The sequence below is a fragment of the Camelus dromedarius genome, chromosome 23 (genome assembly GCF_036321535.1).
Source record: "Camelus dromedarius isolate mCamDro1 chromosome 23, mCamDro1.pat, whole genome shotgun sequence".
Taxonomy (NCBI): Eukaryota; Metazoa; Chordata; class Mammalia; order Artiodactyla; family Camelidae; genus Camelus; species Camelus dromedarius.
Window position 1 is genome coordinate 8976369 of NC_087458.1, and position 18861 is coordinate 8995229.

An 18861-nucleotide genomic window follows, 5' to 3' on the forward strand; every position below is an offset into this window, starting at 1 on the left:
ATTACCACTGCTGCCCCTTTTCCACTGTGGATTGTGCAGATTTTCCTGTGGGTTATACAGCTGCCCTCAAAATGCCTAGTGCCTTCAGATAATGATTTTGAGAAGAGCAGAGTGAAGAGACAGAGGGGAGACTGAGGGGACAGGGAGAACTGGCAGGACCAGTGAGAAGAGTGAACGTAGACGCTAAAGGAAAAAATACTGGGTAAGTAGAGAAAGACAAGGAAGACCAAGAATTTAGGGAAAGGGCAGCCAGGCAACAGACAAGCGGAGGACATCACAGAGAGAAAAGGGATGGGGACGCTGCTGGAAAGGCCACAGGGCATGACTGTTCACCTTCCGTCACTTCTTCTCACAGAACAGGACATTGAGAATCCAAGTGTGGACTCGATTTCTCCAAAGCCAAAAGACATGAAAATTTCCAGCCACACCACAGACTACAGACTTCGTCATTAACCAGGAACTGGGGTGACAGAGGAGATCAGGAGGATGCTGGCAGGAGCAGGAAGAAATCTGGAGGCCAGACAGTGGGAGAACTGGAGGGGAAATGAAAGACTGTGTGGGAGGCCTGCGGCTGGGGGAAACTGAAGGGTTTCTTGGCAGGGAAGTGGGCAGAGGCAGAGGTTTGTCTGTGTGCCAAGGGAAGTCAGAGGAGAGTGAGAGAGGGCTTAGAGCAGAGCCGATATCTGCGTTCTGAGGGCACTTGCCTGCTGAAGCATCCTTTGCCTGACAGAGCTTCGATGCTGCTCCTGCTGCCCTTGTTTTTCAAGGGACTTCTCTGCCATGGGGAAAGCGCAGAGGGTATGATCCCAGGTGGAGAGATGCCTGTGGTTGGGCACTGCAGGGTGGAGAGGATGTTCTGGGGAGGACCTGGGGAAGGGAATAAGGCTCCTACAGGATGCCTTTGGATTCTGCGTGCCAAGCGAGTGTCCAGGCGAAGTGTTCTTGCCCCCAATTCAGTTAATCTCTGTGATTTTGGGGAGAAGAAGCTGGACCATGGGGAAGGGGGGATGGGTATGTGTGCAAACTGTGTAACCATCTCCATCCTTCCTCTCCACCTTGTCTCCATCCTTTTATATCCTCCCTCAGCTCCCCAGGTTCTAGGACCCCATCATCCAGCTGCAGAAGAGCCCCCCTCCTTCCGCGTACTCCAGACTGTTTCCTTTGCCAACAGCAGCTGGACGCACACCGATGGCTCAGGCTGGCTGGGCGAGCTGCAGACTCATGTCTGGGACAGTGTCTCGCATACCTTCCTCTTTCTGCGGCCCTGGTCTCGGGGCAACTTCAGCAAGGAGGAGCTGAAGAGCATCCAGGCAGTACTGCAGCTGTACTTCCACGATTTCCCTAGGGTGGTGCAGAGCTTTAGCAGGCAGTTTCAGTTCGAATGTGAGTTTCTTGTTCTGAAGGGTAGATGGTGTACGGGTCCTGACCCTCATCCAAACTTCCTGATCTTATTCCTTGTCCCCTTTTGGTCGCCCTCCCTCCTCGGCTTCACCCTTCACCACCTTCCCCACTCTACCCCTCGCCCCACCATAGACACAGCCGGGCCTTAATGAATACAGCTCTCCATCCCTGAAAATTCCCTCATGTTCTAAACCTTGAACAGCTGTCTCCTCTTGAACTTCTACCCACCACTCCTGGCCTCAGGTTCAGCCTTTCTTCACCGAGATTCTGCCCCTCCTTTCTTCCTGGTCTGAGTGTTCACAGAGTTCCACTGGTGCCTAACCACTCCCCAGTGACTTCTTCCAGATCGTCTTCTGTTTTTCTAACAACTCTCCTATCTAGCCCTTCCCCATTAATTATTTGAAAATACCTTTATCATCTCCAAAACATCTTCCCACAAATTCCCTCCTTTTTTCCTGCCCCATTGTTAGTCCTCCATGAAATTCCCCAGAACGTTTTCCTTCTCTTGCATCTCTTCACTTCTTAGGTTGCTTACGCTCCTTTTCTGTAATCCTTTCCATGTTGATTCTCTCTTCCTTTTTCACCCCCAGACCCCTTTGAGGCCCAGGTATCAGCTGGCTGTTTAATACATCCTGGAAAGCCCTTGGAAGCCTTCTTATATGCAGCGTATCAAGGATCAGATTTCCTGAGTTTCCAAGGAAACTCTTGGAAACCATCTCCGGGAGCAGGGAGTCGAGCTCAGAACGTCTGTAGGGTGCTCAGCCGCTACCGAGTTATTAAAGAGGTCGTGCAGAGCCTTCTTGATGACATCTGCCCTCGGTTTCTGGCAGGCCTCCTTAAAGCAGGGAAGTCAGACCTAGAACGACAAGGTGAGCCCAACTCTCTCTCCTCTCCTATTCCTAGTGTTTTAACTCTTGTATTTAGTTTTCTACTCTGTACTATCATTTTGAAATACATAGTAAGAAACTAACAAGTGAGATGTGTGGGTTTAGAATTATTTCCTAGAAAAGGAAAAGAAGTGATTCCTAAAATTGCTAAAGGACCTGAGTCACTGCACTGTGGCCTCGGGTGCCCTTCTAAAGTCCAATTCCTGTCATCGTCTCCCCTCTAGTGAAGCCAGAGGCCTGGGTGTCCAGCGGCCCCGCCCCTGGGCCCGGCCGTCTGCTGCTGGTGTGCCACATCTCTGGCTTTCATCCAAAACCCGTGTGGGCGATGTGGATGCGGGGTGAGCAGGAGCAGCCAGGCACTCGGCGAGGTGACGTCCTGCCCCAGGCTGACGGGACGTGGTACCTCCGAGTGACCCTGGATGTGGCGGCTGGGGAGGCGGCCGGCCTGAGCTGCCGGGTGAGACACAGCAGTCTAGGTGGCCACGACATCATCATCCACTGGGGTGAGAAAGAACGGGGGCCCAGCTGGGAGACAGCAGGCTGCCTAGAATCCAAGGGCTAGTGAGTAGAGCTCGGGAAATGGCTAGAAATGCCATGCACGAGAGGATCAAAGTGGGAGAAGGGTGGAGGATGACCGCAGTTGAATTTCAGGAAAATGTTAGTAGGAGTTAGAGATACTAGACAGAAAAGGAAGAAGGATATATGGATTTGGTGAAAGAGAGAGGGATGGGGGAGACCAGGAACATAGAATCAGGAGGAAGTGAAATGAGAGCTCTAGAAAATACAGATGAAAACTCTGGGGAAGTCCCGCCCCTGTGAAATGAGAAGCATTAACTGCGGCAGAATAGAGAGAACTTTATAGACCAACTTCCTTATTTGATCCCCAACTAGGTGGATACTCCATCCTCCTGACAGTGGCCTGTTTGACAGTGATCTGTTTGGCAGTGATAGTCACCCTGGTCATCTTGGTTATCGCTGACTTATCCTCTAAAAAGCAGAGGTGAGTCTTTTCTTCCAGTGTTTCTTCAACTTCTTATGAACTCGTTCTTCTTTCTTCTGTTTTCTTTTTTCTTCCCCCTTTCTCTCTGATTTCCCCTTTTTTTGAGATCAAGATTGTCTTCTTCTTCTCCCACAGCTCAAATCAGAATGTCCTCTCTGCCCGTGTCTCCCACCCTGCCTTTCCCACAAGAACTGACACCCAAGACCCCAAGAGTTCGGGACATCAGCTCTCTTTGGCATGGGAACCGTGGATCAAAAACAGACTCTTAAAGAAACTGAAAGCCAGCTTAAAGCAACTCTGGTGACGCTAGTTTTACCTTCCATATAAAATCCTTTTCTCCTTGTTTAAAAACATGGTTCATACCTATAAACAAAGCATGATTTATTAAAACAGCTTGTTCTGGTAGAGATTCTGACTTTTTTGGAAATTCCATCTTCCAGCAATATCTTTTCTGCTTTGGCCACATGTTCATCCCTGATCCTTCAAACTCTAATTCAAATGCCTTTTTCTTCAGAGCTTCCCTGAATTGCTCACTTAAAAGCTGTATGTCCCACACTGGACTGTTCTTCCTAAATACACTCATCTCTTCCTACCCTGAACGGTGACTTTTTTACGTTGCTGAGCTTTTCTCTCATTTGCTTGAAAGTAAGATTTAGGTGTTTATATTTGTGCCCATGACAAAAAGTCTTCCCTGGATTCAGGGCTAACTTCATGGGCATGTGACCTGTGCAGCTGTTGCCATCTCGAAATCTTACTCATTTTTGCAGGAGAGATAGTGCATTTTCATTTTATACTGACCCTACAAATTACATAGCTGGTTTGGCAGGAATTAGATGCTTCTGAATAAATGCTGACTGAAATAAATGTATTGTTAAATAAAGTGATGTTGTCTTAATCCCTTTCCTCTTTGGCATCTTTGCCCCATTTGGCTGTGCTCTTATTAAAACTTTTCCTCTCTCCCTTTGTCTCTCACTAGAGGTGAAGGAGGCAAGTGAGTGCTTCAGACTCATAGCCATTGTGGTATTTGTGCATCTTCAGAAATACTTAAAGAAAATAGTAACACATGAGATGTCTCCTGTCAAAGTCAGGGTGGGGTTAGACTGACATCCCAACTTCTCTGAGATCGTGTGTCACCATGTGTGTCTTTGTGGATGCACATATTCAGCAGATAAATTCATATTTTGGGAAGTTAGGAAGAAAACATGGAGAATGAGGATAATTTTTATGGGCAAAGCCAAGGCAAAGAAGGAAAAGATTGATCAGATGCCAGTTTAGTTGTGTGTTTACCTTTCTTTGTTATTTTGATTTATCATTATAACGGTTAATTATAACTTATTTTCTCCTTTTAAATATGGATTTAAAAATTATCTAATTGCTTTAATTGAGATACTTTTGATCAAGCCTGTTGGAGAGGAGGAAGCTGTTAAGGTGCAGTGTTCATATTGATGTCCAGGCAACATCTTCCCTGGGATGAGATAACTGGGCAGATTGTGTAGACTTCTTAGTGGGAATTTAATACGTCATACGGGACCTTCTCAAGTTAACAGATGGGGTTCCACGATCATTTACATATGCATGTATATGTATGACTGAAACATGATGCTGTACACCAGAAAGGGACACAATTGTAAACCAACTACCCTTCAATTAAAAAACAAAACAGGGATAACACCTTCCGTTCCTGACACCTATAAAACCAACAAAGTAACCAGCTTTGCTAGCAGGACAATCATGGAGCTTACTGTATCTTGATGTGTACACAAATGCAGTTGAAACAGTAAGAGATGCCGACGGCGCTGCGGCCGCCTGGGAGGGCAGCCTGTCCACGACGCGCCTGGTTCCCCGCGAGCAGGCGTTTCTCATCAGGCGCACGTCGGGCAGCCGCTCGAGGGGTCCTTGCGGCTGCGTCCCGGGGGCCTCCGGGGAACTCGGCGCCAGAAAGAGGCGGCGGAGTGAGAGAGCGTCGGTGAGGGCTTTGGCAAAAGAGATGGAGGGGATATTCTTGGTTGTTGGTAAATTTCTCTAGGAAAAGCTTTAACTGTTGGAAAACTGATGGAATCGGAATATACTGGAGTCCAGAGTCAGAAAAGCACAGCGGCCATATGTGCCCTGGACTTAGAACATGCTTATCTGAAATCTTCCATCTAATGAACGAAATAAGCTGAGGATGCGAAAGACTTGAGTTAAGTGGAACGACATAAACTGAAACGGGGACCCAGGCTTCCAAGCGCACCACCTGCAGATGAAGAAAGATACTTATGCAGCACCTGCTCTGGGGCCGGTGAGTGCCAGGGGAGAGGTGCTACTGTTAAAGGCTTCTTCAGGCTACCCACAGAAGGTAACCATCCATCTTTGGGACTTAGACTTTACCCTTAAAAATTAAAACCAGTTTACAGTTTTTCTTCACTGGCCATTTTCTCATTCATACTTTCCTCTGTAAATAGACCCATCATTTTCCTAGTTCCTCAAGATCGAAATTTTCTTCTCTTTGCTTCATCATTCTTCCTGAGTAGCCAGTCACCAAAGCCGTCTTTATAAGTTCTCTTACACTCCATTCTCTTTTCCATCATCCTGATCCAGGTGGGAACACCACTGGTGAAAATGTAATGAAAATCAATGATCCCAGTATCTGTAATGCAATGACCTCATATTGAGCATCAGCTCGGTTATTATAGCCTGTAAGAGAAGTACATATTTTATGGTTAAAGCTGATTGGATACTTAAAAAAACAAAAACAAAAACAAAAACTTAATTGGAACCTGCCTACATATTAACTCATGTAGCTCTGGTTACCATCCTGAGGCGGATACCATTATTCTCATTTTACAGATGAGGAGACATTATAGTCACATAACTAAGTATTGTAGGCAGTTTTGCTTCAAAATCTATGCTTTAAACACGACACCACACAGACAACAAATAATTATTAGACGTCCACCATGGATAGGTGCTATGGTAGGTAATGAAATACAACAGAGGCACAAGAGTAAAGTATCCTTACACAGAGAACTTACAGGATGGTGGATGGCTGGTTAGAAGTATATAAAAGTATATAAAAATATTATACATAAGGTGATGATGTATGCTGTAATTAAGAAATGAATTAGGGAAAGGAGATCAAAGAGAAAAATGGGCCACTATTTTTAAAATGGTGGACAGAATGGGCCCCTCTAAGAAGATGGCTTTTGAGAAGAGACCTAAAGCAAGAACGAGAAACAAGCCATGCCATATTTAGGGGAAGAGCATCGCAAACAAAGCAACTACACATAAGAACAGCATTAGACTGGGTGTGTTCTGAAATCTGTAAGAACTCCAGCACAGCTGCATTGGAGTAAGTGACGAGGAATGGTAGGAGATGAGGCCATAGAGTTGGAGTCAGATCATAAAGGAGCCTTACAGGCTGTGGCACAGTGACTGAAAGTCACTGGAGAGTTTTGAATGAATGTGTAGCAGTTGTTAGGTAAAAGGAGATGAATTCTTAACCACAAATTTTACCTGGTCTCATCATTGGATGACTACAAAATTGGACACAATTGCATCTATACCCAAATTGCAGTGACCCTGATCTGCTTATTGCGTATGAACTTAGTCCTGCTAAAAGCATGTCTCTCCTATGCTCACAAACCAGATTTTCAGCATTGGTTGCCAAGTGGCATCTGACTTGTTTGCTTTTTGTTTTTTCTCTCTAGTTTATACTTCCATTTGCCAACTGTCTGCTGCTCACAAGATTTCTAAGAGCAGCTTTATAGCTTCCGCTGCTGCCATGGTGACAATGTGTCCTTTCCCAAAGCATCTGACCAATCCTCTGGTGCCTTTCGAAGGGATGCTCCATACAGAGGCACAAGGTATGGCTTACCCCTCAGTTCTCTGTCTCATTTGATGCCCAGTTCCAGGAGCTGCTGTGTGTGTGTCTAATCTCCTAAAGCCTCTTGTGTATGCTAACGTCAGCTCTGACTCTTACCCATCTCTTGGGATTCAGTAAAGGATCTCTTAACAACTTTTCCTTCAGTTTCAGTTGGCTGGCCAAATTATCTAGTTAAGTCATAGCAGCAAATGAAATCATATAGGTTGTAAAGGATTCACATAGACTCAGTTTGAACCGAACATGTTAAAAGATCTAAAAAGTATTTTCAATCTCTGTCATTATTTAAAGTGTCCCCAAAACACTAGAAGCACATGTGCTTACCCCTAAGTTTTATATGTGCCGCAGAACTAAGAGTTTACATTTATACAAATTCCTTTAAATGTAGCTGTCAGTGTATAAATTCCTCTAGGGGAGGTAGTTGCTTCCATTTTGTGTCAAGAAAAATCTAGGCTACCAATAGTCTTCAAATGAAGAACAATAGTGGTTCTTAAAATGTGAAATAAACTATGTGAACGAAAAATACTGCAAACTGTATCAGTAAACAAAGAACGCTGAAACCATCAAGCCATCAGCGGCTGGCGCCACCCCCCAGTGAAGACAAGCCTGCAGCCCAGCCTCTGCAGCCACTCACAGTGGTGCACCCTGAGGGGACTCAGAATAAGAAAGGACAGGATACTGGCCCTAGATAGCTAGGTGCTTGTCAAAGGAATGAATTCAATGAGCCCAAATGTTTGCTTCCTCCCATAAATAGAAAGGCACTAAATTCTTTAACCTGAGATGCCTGGTTTTCTTTAGATAACAAGTAATCTTTTAATGTTCCAGCTACCTGGTCTTGGTTGTAAAGCTCCTATATATCCTAGCTCCTCCCTACCTCTTCGGAGGAATCCCTCAGAGCCATCTGAGAGGTGGTCATCCTGGCTGGAGTCCTCCCGCCAAATAAAACATAACTCAACTTTTAGGCTGCGCATTTATTTCAGTCTACAAGTATTTAGTTACAAAGCAAAAGATATGTGAATGTTACAGTATGTGTTTAATTTTTTATTGATTTTTAATAAGTAGGAGTGTTACATACACACATTCTATTAATTATACTTTCATGCATGCGTGGCTGTTTGTGTAAGCGGGCAAGACTAGACAGAGGAGATAATAAGCTAAGTAATCACAGAAAAAATACACTGAATCAAATATAGGAAAGATTTTTACCAGCAATAATCATCTATATAGTAAGTGTTTCTAAAAAACCGGCCTCTGTACCCCGATAGCCAAATTGGGAGTCAGAGGCAGAGTTTTGGGGGCATTAGATAAGAACGGCTTTATTGCTTTGCCAGGCAAAGGGAGTCACTGCAGGCTGATGCCCTAAAGACTGTGAGCCTGCCTTGGGGGCTGGGTCCTGGGGTTTTATAGAAAAATGGGAACAGGAGGGTGATAGCAATCAGGGTGTGAGCAGGGGCTACATTCCTTTCGTCTTGATAAGAACTCGCTGCTGTTATGGAGGAATTTAGGAGGGTCTGCCTGTTTTCTTGAGGTTCAGTCCATGACCTTCTTTCAAGACCCCTAGTGTAAAAGGGTAAGTTATTCTAAGAAAAGAGCTCACAGGGAGGGGAGCGTGTTAGTCATGAGGTCAGTTTAGCTGGAAGTACAGGCCTGAACCACTCAGTAGCCATCTTGTCAGTTTTCTTCTCTTTCGAATCCCCGCTGTCAGTTCATTCCTTCCGTTTCTGTGGAAAAAGGGAAACGGGCACCCATCTCCTCTTTCTGCTTCCTACTGAATCGGGACATTGTCTGGGGATTCTTCCGATAGAAGGAGCAAGCATGATCATGCCAAGTCTTAAGGGGTTTTAGAAGAGTCTCAGTGGCCCTTTTACAGAGACGAGGAATACAACAAAGTATGAGTGGAACAAGTAAACAGGGAGTCTTTATGATTGATTTGTTATCTTTGCTATTATTACTTCTCTTGCCTGAGAACAATTTGTTTTTTGTTCCCTTAAGATCATTATTACTGAGACCTGTTCAAGGGCAAGCATTGTGGCCAAGTTTAGATCACAAAATGGCTTAGGCCAAAAGTAGCCTCCCTTATGTCAAGAAAGCCATGCCTGGTTTTCTTTCTCTGGGGACCTTCTACCTTATCTGCTTACATTTTCAAATACACTCAGCTGAATCTTCATTACTTTAATTCATATCCTTACTCATATTTTTATTCTTAGTCATTTTCTACTTCTTTTTATTATAGTAGAAAATATACATAAAAATTAAAATGCTACCATTTTATTTCAAAGAAATACATGCACACATAATTTACATAAATTCCTAGTATAGTTTCCTTTAGGATTTGCCTGCCTTGTGTTTCATTAATTTTTACCAATTTCATATATTCTAGGCTTTATGATTAGTTGTGTATTTAATGCATAAATATATAGAGGAATTGTGAGTGTTTAATGTTTGAAGGAATACAGTTTGATATATTCAACTTGTTACTGAAATGGCTTTACGGCAGTCCAAATTTTATTGAGTTTTCCCATCCACTAACAAAAGCCTAAATGGACAATAAAAATATATTCAAATTTTAAATTCAAATTCAGTCCAAGGAAGTAGGCAAGAAACAAATGCAAAGCCATCTTTTCACTGTCCTCTTCTCCCTGCAAACATCTGCCTGGAGAAATGATCAGAAATGAGGTCTTAGAGAAGTGAGCCTTCAGGTAGCGTCTGGTCTTGTAGGTCACTCTTGAGACTCACTCCTTTTCTCTGAATAGGGTGGGAACCATTTGGAGGTTTTGGTCTGAGCAGATACATGATCTGACTTGCTTTTCAAAGGATCATTCTGACTGTTGATAATAGACTTGGGGACAGGGACAGGGTGGAAGCAGCAGGACCAACGACAGGCCTACTGGAGTAATTCAAGAAGACGATAGTATGAAATCTCAGTGCTAGAAGTGGGGGTGGTGAAAAGAGACTTGAAACTGTGTGTGCTGTGAAAATTAAGCCAACAGGACTTGTTGATAGATTCTGTTGTTTAAAAAAAATAAGTCAGGAATGACTCCAGGTTTTTGTTCGAAGCTGGAATTCCATTTGGAATTATAATAAGCTAAGATGGATAAAATTATGGAAGGAACAGGTCTGGAGGGCAAATGGAGGATTTAATTTTGGATGTTTAATTTAAAATACCTGTTAAGATTCAGAACCGAGAGGTCAAACAGGCCACTAAGTTTAGGTCTAGAATTGAGATGTATCCATGCTGAAGACACTTATTTGAGAACAATAACAAAAAGTGTGAGAACTCCACAGTAGTGGAGACAGTCATATATATAGATAGTTGGAATCCAGTGTTTTGTGTTGTTGGTAAGGCTGAGGGCATAAGGGAAGGAGTGGCCAGTTCTTCCTGAGGATTGCAAGAAAGGCTTCAGACATCCCACTGAAGGTGGAGTTCCAAAGGTGATCGGACACCAGGCCTGCTCTGGGAGGTCTTCAGTGAGTGAAGGCACAGAGATAGACAATATTTAGTTTTGAATTTTGTGGGGATTCTAAGTATTTGGAAATACCTGAATCATAAAGCATTGCCAAAGAACAGGATGAGACCAGGGAACATTTGTTACTTGTCTGTCACAAGAATGGAAATGGAAAATAAATGTTTAGCAGCTTTTACAGCAATTCAGCCAAGTAATTTTATGTATGTTAATCTAACTGTAATACAAGAAAAGTTCTTGTATTTTTTTAAAATTTTGTTTTTGAGATAGTTCATTTTCTTTTTTTCCAAAATCGTTGGTGCATAATACATTTTGAGGAAAATTGGTTTTTCAGCTCACAGGCATAATTATGAAGAGGTGTGCATGGTCATATGAAAGGCTGGAAATAAGGAGTTGGACATACAGGCCTTTGCATGGCATGCTGCAGTATCTAAATGTGATCTAGAAGAAATCCAAGGCTGTGTGTTAAAAATTTTTTTTTTAATTTTTAGAAAAATTTATTTCAAGCACATGACAAAATTCACTAGTGTTAATTGACTATGCTTCAATAAAAAATAAGAATTAAAATAAAAAAATAAAAAAAATTTCTAGTGTTCTCTCAGATAAATCAGCAAGGTGATGGACTAATAAAAAAGTGCAGGTTTCAGGGATGGTTTGGAATTGGAGGAGTGATAAATTTGTGAAACAGAATAATTTATGAAGTAAGAGTGATTATAATTTCATTTCACAGTTTCATAAAAGCATCACGGTCAAGTCCTTTTTCACAAAGGACATCTGTGAAAGGATGATCTGAGATGCCAGGTGTGCAGACATTAGGTCAGAATCAAGGAGAAAAAAAAATGAAACAAACAATAGATATACAGCTTTGTCTAAAGTTGAAATAACATGTTTTCACCCACCAACAACTAACTTTAAGTCAAAAACAGGAACAAGAGACAAAGAAGGTCTTTATTCAATGATAAAGGGGGCAATTCATCAAAAGACTATAACAATTGTAAATATTACTGAACATCAACACACCTAAATGTATCAAATGATTATTAACATATGAGAAAAAATTTAAACAAATCACTATGAAAACAAAGCAAACCTACAAACAAAAAATGGAATGTGTTTAATTTATAATTAACATAATAAAAATCAAGTATTAAATTCTGAAGAAAACCTACAACTCTGGTAGTATTGGCCAATGCTCTTGTCACTAGAAAACCCAGTTCCTAGTATTGAAATATTGTTCCCCATTTAAGGCCTGGTTCAAGTTTCCTTTATTCTTAGTTCACTTATTCCAGTTTTTTTTTCAGAAGAAATAAATACTTGTTCTTTTGGTTCTCATAACTTTGTTCATATCCTTTAAACAGATCTCATTATCTGGCATTATTATAGTTTTTTTCATTGTTTGTCTTTCTACCTACCCAGTCTTCCACCTTCATAAATTATCCATTTATTCCTTCTTAACTTTTGTGCTTTGCATGGAATCTGGTACATAGTGTGTTTGCTACTAGGTGAATGCCCAGGTCCTAGATAAGATGCTTCCAAGGACTTTCGATCTTATCCTCTCTGTCCAACCAGAAAAGCAGTCCTTGGCCACCTTTCATTTTAAGTGCTCTGTCTTCCCTTTAAAGACAACTATTATGCTTTCTTTTTTTTTCCCAAGTGTTTTTTTTTTTAACCAGGCATTGGACAATATAGCATGTAGATTGACTTGCACTTTTTCTGGAATAGGAGAAAAGAAAAAGGCAACAAGGGTCCTAGTCCTTGGAAATACTGTCCAAGTCATGACCGAACTGATGAAAGGACAAAGAAAGCGTCAAACCTTTGACTTCTTCTGTGACTTCCCTACTTAATTTTAGAATTTGTTAGGCCACCTTGGTTGCCATAGGCATTCCCAGAACTCTTTTCAGTGCAGTCTTCACCTCCTGGTTCCTGAGACTGTAGACTAGAGGATTAAGTAGGGGGGTAACCACAGTGTAGGTCACTGCCACCAACTGGTCTTTGTCTGAGGCAGACTTGGATTTGGGTCGAAGGTAGATGATGGAGGCACAGCCATAGTGGACAAAGACCACAGTGAGGTGTGAGGCACAGGTGGCAAAGGCCTTCGTTTTGCCCTCAGCTGAGGGGATCTTCAGGATGGTGTTAACGATGAAGCCATAGGATATGAGAATTGACAGGAAAGGCACCATGATTACCAGGATGCTGAGGCTGAATAGAGCCAATTCTTTTACATGGGTGTCTGTGCAGGCCAACTTAATAACAGGTGCCATGTCACAGAAATAGTGGTTGACCCTGTTGGGGCCACAGAAAGGCATGTCGCGGATGAGGTTGGTGGCCACCAAAGCAATAAGGAAGCCCGTGACTCCCGACAGAGACACCAGCCCCAACCCTAGCCTTTTGTTCATGATGAGAATGTATCTCAGGGGGTGGCAGATTGCCACATAGCGATCATATCCCATCACAGCAATGAGAAAGCAGTTGGTGCAGGCAAAGCCAAGGAAGAAGAAGAGCTGGGTGGCACAGGCCATGAAGGAAATAGTCTTGGTGGCTGAGAGCAGGTGGACCAGCAGCTGAGGGATGATGACAAAAGTGTAGCAGGACTCAGAAAGGGAAAGGATGAATAGGAAACCATACATGGGAGTGTGCAGAGTCCTGCTGTAACGTATAACGGCCATTATGGTTGCATTGGCCATCAGGATTGTCAAGTACAGGAAAAGAAAGATGACAAAAATTAGCAGTTGGAGCTCCTGCAGGCTAGAGAAGCCCACCAGGATGAACTGTGTAACCACAGTGGTTCTGTTGAAAACTTGCATCTGGATAACTTCTGTGAATAACTTTGGAGAGATAAAATGAGGATTATACTTGTACAAACACTTCCCCCATGCCTTCACTTTAAGTGTCATATTTTCAGATCCAGAGTATTGATCTCTCTCTCTCTCTCACTTGCTCTCAGTCTATCTGGATATAGATTTTCCTTTTGATAATTAAAAAATATTAATCTCCAGTAATAGGAGAATGATTCACTATATTATAGAAATACAAAAAGATTAAAAGAGACAACCATCTGATATTTTCAAAGATTATGTAAAAACATGAGAAAGTTCTCCTAGTTTGTAAGAGAAAAAGCAAGACACAAAGCCATAATTATAATAAGATTAGAGCAGGTTTTAGTTTGCTTTCTGATGTATTTTCTGAATATTTAACAGTAAGCTTTTTAAATTTGATGATCCTAAATATACTTCATTTTTATATAGGTCAGAATATTTCCATCTCTTTTTGGCTGCTATCCAAACACAAACAAGAATAATTTGCTACTTCTACAAATAATGCTATTATTTTAAAAAATTGCTTTTAAAATATTCACATATGTAAATTAAGTGTGCCATTTATAACATCTGTTTGCCCAGATGATTATTGGTAGCTTGACACACTTGTCCTCTGACCACTGGCAGTCACAGTGAATGGCCTGCTGGGGTGGGGGCAAGTAAGGGAAGCACATGTCAATCAGCAAACAAATAACAACCAGTGGACAGCAGCAATAATAAAAGCAAACATTACGACTATTACTACTACTACTACTACTACTACTACTACTACTACTACTACTACTACTATTATTATTATTATTATTAATTTTAAGTTCAACAACAATTCCTGGCTGAGAACAGTCAAGAGAGTCCAACTCATCATTTGACATACATCAGGAGGCATCTTAGAGAAGTCCAGATGGGAGTGGTGATTTGAGGGAAAAGGAGGATTTCTCATGCTGTGATTAGTTAACCCAATTCCATTATTCTTTTTTGAGTGGGGCTGTTTATGACACTTGTTTTTAGAGACAGAACAGAACAGCCACTTCGCGGGTCCTGATTTGCCTCTGGAAATGGACCATCTCCCCAGTGTTCTCTCCACATCACACCGTTGAAACATTTTCTACCAGTTTATAGCTCAGTTAAAACATGAGAGGGAGCAGTTGAAACTGTCTCTTGAAAGCAGAAAATTTCCGGAACTAAATTTAAACATTTCCTTCCCTTAATTTTATACAGTGCTATTTGATAATATGTGCTTTCAGTTAGAGATTATTATGTCTAAACAATTTTATTGCTATACATGTTAACGAAATAACATACATCATCTATTTCATAATAAAATAACAAAATCTATTTTAATTTTGTCTTTAAAAAAAAACTGGTCAGACATTATGGTACTCTGGGCTTTTGAGATAACGGAGAAGATTCTTAGGCAACTTTGCTGGATACCCTCATCCATGGGCCTATGTCATTTGCTCTGTTTACATGTATCTTTTCGTTTCTGCATCTCCTCTTCTTATGTATTTATTTATTTAATGGAGGTGGAGGTACTAAGAATTGAACCCAGGACCTCATGCATGCTAGGCATGCACTCTACCACAGAACTATACCCTCCCCTCTGCATCTTCTATTCTTGATACTTTACTATCCTCATAATTTCAAAAAATGTTTCTTTTTCTAAGTTTCCATATTCCAGAATCTCATTTTTTTTTTTATCTTCTAGTCCACTTTGGTGGCTCAATATCCATTATGATCAAGCCAGCACAGACAATATGTGGAGTCACTTAATACACTGTGAAGTAGGTATGACTGTCCTTGTCTTACAAAATAAAAAATTGAGAAGCAGAGATGTTATGGTACCTATCTGAGTACACAGCGTATAAAAATGTTTCTGATTCTAGATGCCACATTTGAAAATCTTAACTTCTAACCTTCCCTCCTAGGTCTTTCCATTTCATCTTGTTTCTTCCATCTCTTCTACCTAATTCTCCAAGGGCTCCTGATTCTCAGATTCCACAAAGTAAATTGGTTTTTCTTCTGCCAAAGACCCTTCTTTCCCTTTCTGAATATGTCCTCTTTCACTTTTGAAATCAGTGCCTCTCATCTTCTTCACATTTCTTTAGGATCCCCAGTGGGATAAATTTCTCTAACTGTTGTTTCTTCCAATATTTTGTTTAGAATATTTGAGCAAAGCATTCTACTTCATGAAGATCAAAATGTAAGGATGAAACATACCTGTGAGATGTGAACAATTGAAATGATATTTATTTGTTGATGAATGAAATGAATGAAATAAAGTGAATGATCGTTATAATGACATTTGCCATGTATTATTATTTCATGGTGTTTACCATATGATTTACATAAATGTAATTTTAAAGAACAAACATTATCTTTATCAAAGGAAAAGAATGTCTAAATTATTTTCCCTGTACTGTATGTCTTTTTGTATTCAAGTATGTGTATGCTGTCTTAATATGTCAGTTTCTTTCCTTAATATTGCAATTCATTTAATTAGCTAATTATAATTACAGTATAAAGTTGTTAAAGCCTGTGCATTAGAACATGGACTCAGGAGCCAAAATGCTAGGTTTGAATCCTTCCCCTGCCATTTAGAGCTGTGAACTTCAGTGTGATTCAGTTTCCTCATTCATAAAACATCAATTACCCTAGAGCATGTTATATAGGATTGTTATAAGAATTAACTTGGGTAATATAAGTAAAGTGCTTTAAACAGCACCTAACACACAGCAATTGCAATCCATGTGTTACCTGTTTTTGTCTGTGTTGTACAACCCATGGAGCTGAGAGGCATATATCCCAGCTTTGATAACTGAGCAGGAGGAAGAATCTTGACCTCTGAATCACAGCAGAGTTCCCTTGCATTTGACTCCTATGCTCTCATCTTTGCAGTTCTTTAATGAATCTACCCTTTATCATCTAAAAAGTCATTAATCTTTGGGTTCTATCTTTAAATTCTACTACAGTTGTTCTGTATGCCTATGGAGTTGTGGAACACAGGCGTAAAATCTGGACCACAAGGCTATGACATTCCTGCCTGTGAGTAAAATAGATTGATGATCCCTTGGGATAGGAGTGGAGAAGGACGGCTGCAGCTGGAATAATGGAGGAAAGAAAGGGAGCAAGAAGAATGCATCTTTAATCTTTAATCTCTAATAGCTAAAAAGCATTGTAGTGAAGGAAAAGAGACTATCTCAGGAACTTCACAGTATCTTATAGTCTAGGCACCCAGGGCCTTAATAGTTCCACTTTCAGAATCAGGTTCAGAAATGCAGGAGAAGTCAGGTATAAACCTGCACCACTCAGCATCTGCTAATCTGCTGGCTACTTTAATGGCTATAAAATGTAAGGAGTTGCTTGGCGTGATACACGGTGTACATTCCCTTTTCATCATCTCTGCGTGGTTCCTTTACTTAGGTAGTTCCACATCCCTGCTGTCATAACCCTTTTCCTCTGCATCAGTTCTTGCAGAAAACAAGATGCTTTCATGTAAGCCACCTCGTTTTGACCCTCACAACCCAGTTGACAGGACAAATGTTTTTGTCCCCTTACAGGTAATGCAAGGGCACTAATACACTTATGTATTTTCGAAATTCCGTTTTTCCAGTTTTATTGAGAAATCATTGACAGGTATCACTGTACAAGCCTTCTAACTTCTAACCCACTTTCTGCCCATCACATTTTATGCCACTTACTTTCTACCCTTCCAGAAGAGTATCTGCCCTACACTTTTTCCAAGGGACCAAAGCATGGGTCCATGCTGCTTGTTCCAGTAAAACTCACGTTACCATTTCTGATTTTTCTGGAATAATCCAATTTTAATGATCCAGTGCTCTTTTTGTTTTGTTTTGTTTTTTGGGGAAAGAGGTATTTAGGTTTTTATTTATTGTTTAATGGAGGTACTGGGCATTGAACCCAGGACCTTGTGCATGCTAAGCATGCACTTTACCATTGACCTATACTCTCCCTCACCAATGTTCTTGAATTATCAGGTTTTATAATTGAGATATGTTCTCTCTAAGCCTTAGGTTAGGAACCTATAATGAAAAGAATATGAAAATGAATATATGCATATATATGTATAACTGAAACATTATGCTGTACACCAGAAATTGACACAACATTGTAAACTGACTATACTTTAATCAAAAAAGACTAATATTAACGAAAAAAAATTAGGAGGGTCAAGAAAATGTTGCTTAATTTTATCACCAGTTTTATCATCAGTTTTGTGAATCAAACTGTTTTTAACTTCCTGCTAAATCATTGGCTTCTTTTCCAGTGATTCAAAAAAGAATTTAGTTATACCTAAGATAGCCTCTGTTCTTGCCCACAGGCATAGTACTGCTTTTATATCTTTTTCTCGTGCTGTTTCATGTATTTATATAGCCTACTGTTTTCTGTGTCAAAGTCCCCTTCACGGCCCATGTTCTTCAGTACACCTTCTCTGACTACTGGAGCCCACAAGATGCTCTTCCTCTTCATAACACTTAGAGATCTTAAAATCATACTGGTGTGGTAAATAGGTTAGATACTATCTCATATTACTTTATAATTAATTTGTATCTTTTATCTATCTATCTATCTATCTATCTATCTATCTATCTATCTATCTATCTATCTAATCATATCCCTCTGTAGATTATTTCTTTGGGATAGGGACCATAACAGGGTATTCTAAATGACCTGCTGCCCCCACCACAGTATGGGACACATAATGGACTCTAAACAAAACTTAATAATAAATGATGGCATGGTTTAATTCTCCTTTAGTTTCTCCTTTAATTCTCCTTTAGTTTTTTCATATACTATGATTTTTTTCCCCTAGAATGTGCTCTCTACTCTTTGACTATAATTCATATCATACATAATTTTAAAATAATTCTCAAAATCATCTTTTTTACAAAAAGAAATCTATGCTGATGAGCTTTCCTGCCCTCCCCTCCAGTTACTTTTAGTACTTGATTTCTCAGCATTTCAATTTCATATAAGGTGTGGTATATGTGTATAAATGTTTCCATTTGTGTGGGTATGCACATTCAATAGGAGTAAAAGTTTCTTTTATTTCAAGAAAAATAGCACAATCAAATTTACTTTGATATAGAATCTTTTTCATAATACTAAAAACTATTATGCAAATGCTTTTAAACCTGAAATCCTTGGTAGAAAATGTTTCTTTCTCCAGGTAGTAACTGACAAAGAGAATACACTTACCTACTTATATTCAAATGATCAAAGAAGTTGACATGACTTTGAGTTTGAGGACTCATAGTCTTGTTGGTTTTTTGAATGTGGAAAGAGACAGCAGTAGAAGGTTACTTGTAAAAGCAATGACATCTGTCCTGAAAGATAAAATGATTGAAAAAAAAAATGCCCTGAAACATTTCATAAAGGGTTTATTTGGACAATTAGATGTCTAAACCTTTTT

General features: G+C 40.5%; 2 protein-coding genes across 3 annotated transcripts; one reads left to right on the plus strand and one right to left on the minus strand.

Moving 5' to 3' along the window:
* Positions 1–543: 543 nt before the first annotated feature.
* On the plus strand, positions 544–4162 carry CD1E (CD1e molecule). 2 transcript variants are annotated; one of them, XM_031436004.2, is made up of 6 exons: positions 544–798; positions 1087–1383; positions 1992–2270; positions 2513–2626; positions 3180–3288; positions 3424–4162. In XM_031436004.2, exons 1-6 carry the CDS (start codon positions 738–740, stop codon positions 3590–3592), a joined length of 1029 nt encoding a protein of 342 aa, XP_031291864.2. In that variant the 5' UTR covers positions 544–737; the 3' UTR covers positions 3593–4162. The 2 variants fall into 2 exon arrangements, with proteins under 2 accessions (XP_031291864.2, XP_010975332.3); XM_010977030.3 differs by having other exon boundaries at positions 545–798; positions 2513–2791.
* Positions 4163–12470: 8308 nt separating this feature from the next.
* Positions 12471–13418, minus strand: LOC105086510 (olfactory receptor 10T2). Its single transcript, XM_010977031.3, has one exon. It carries the CDS (start codon positions 13416–13418, stop codon positions 12471–12473), a length of 948 nt encoding a protein of 315 aa, XP_010975333.3.
* Between the last annotated feature and the right edge of the window lie 5443 nt (positions 13419–18861).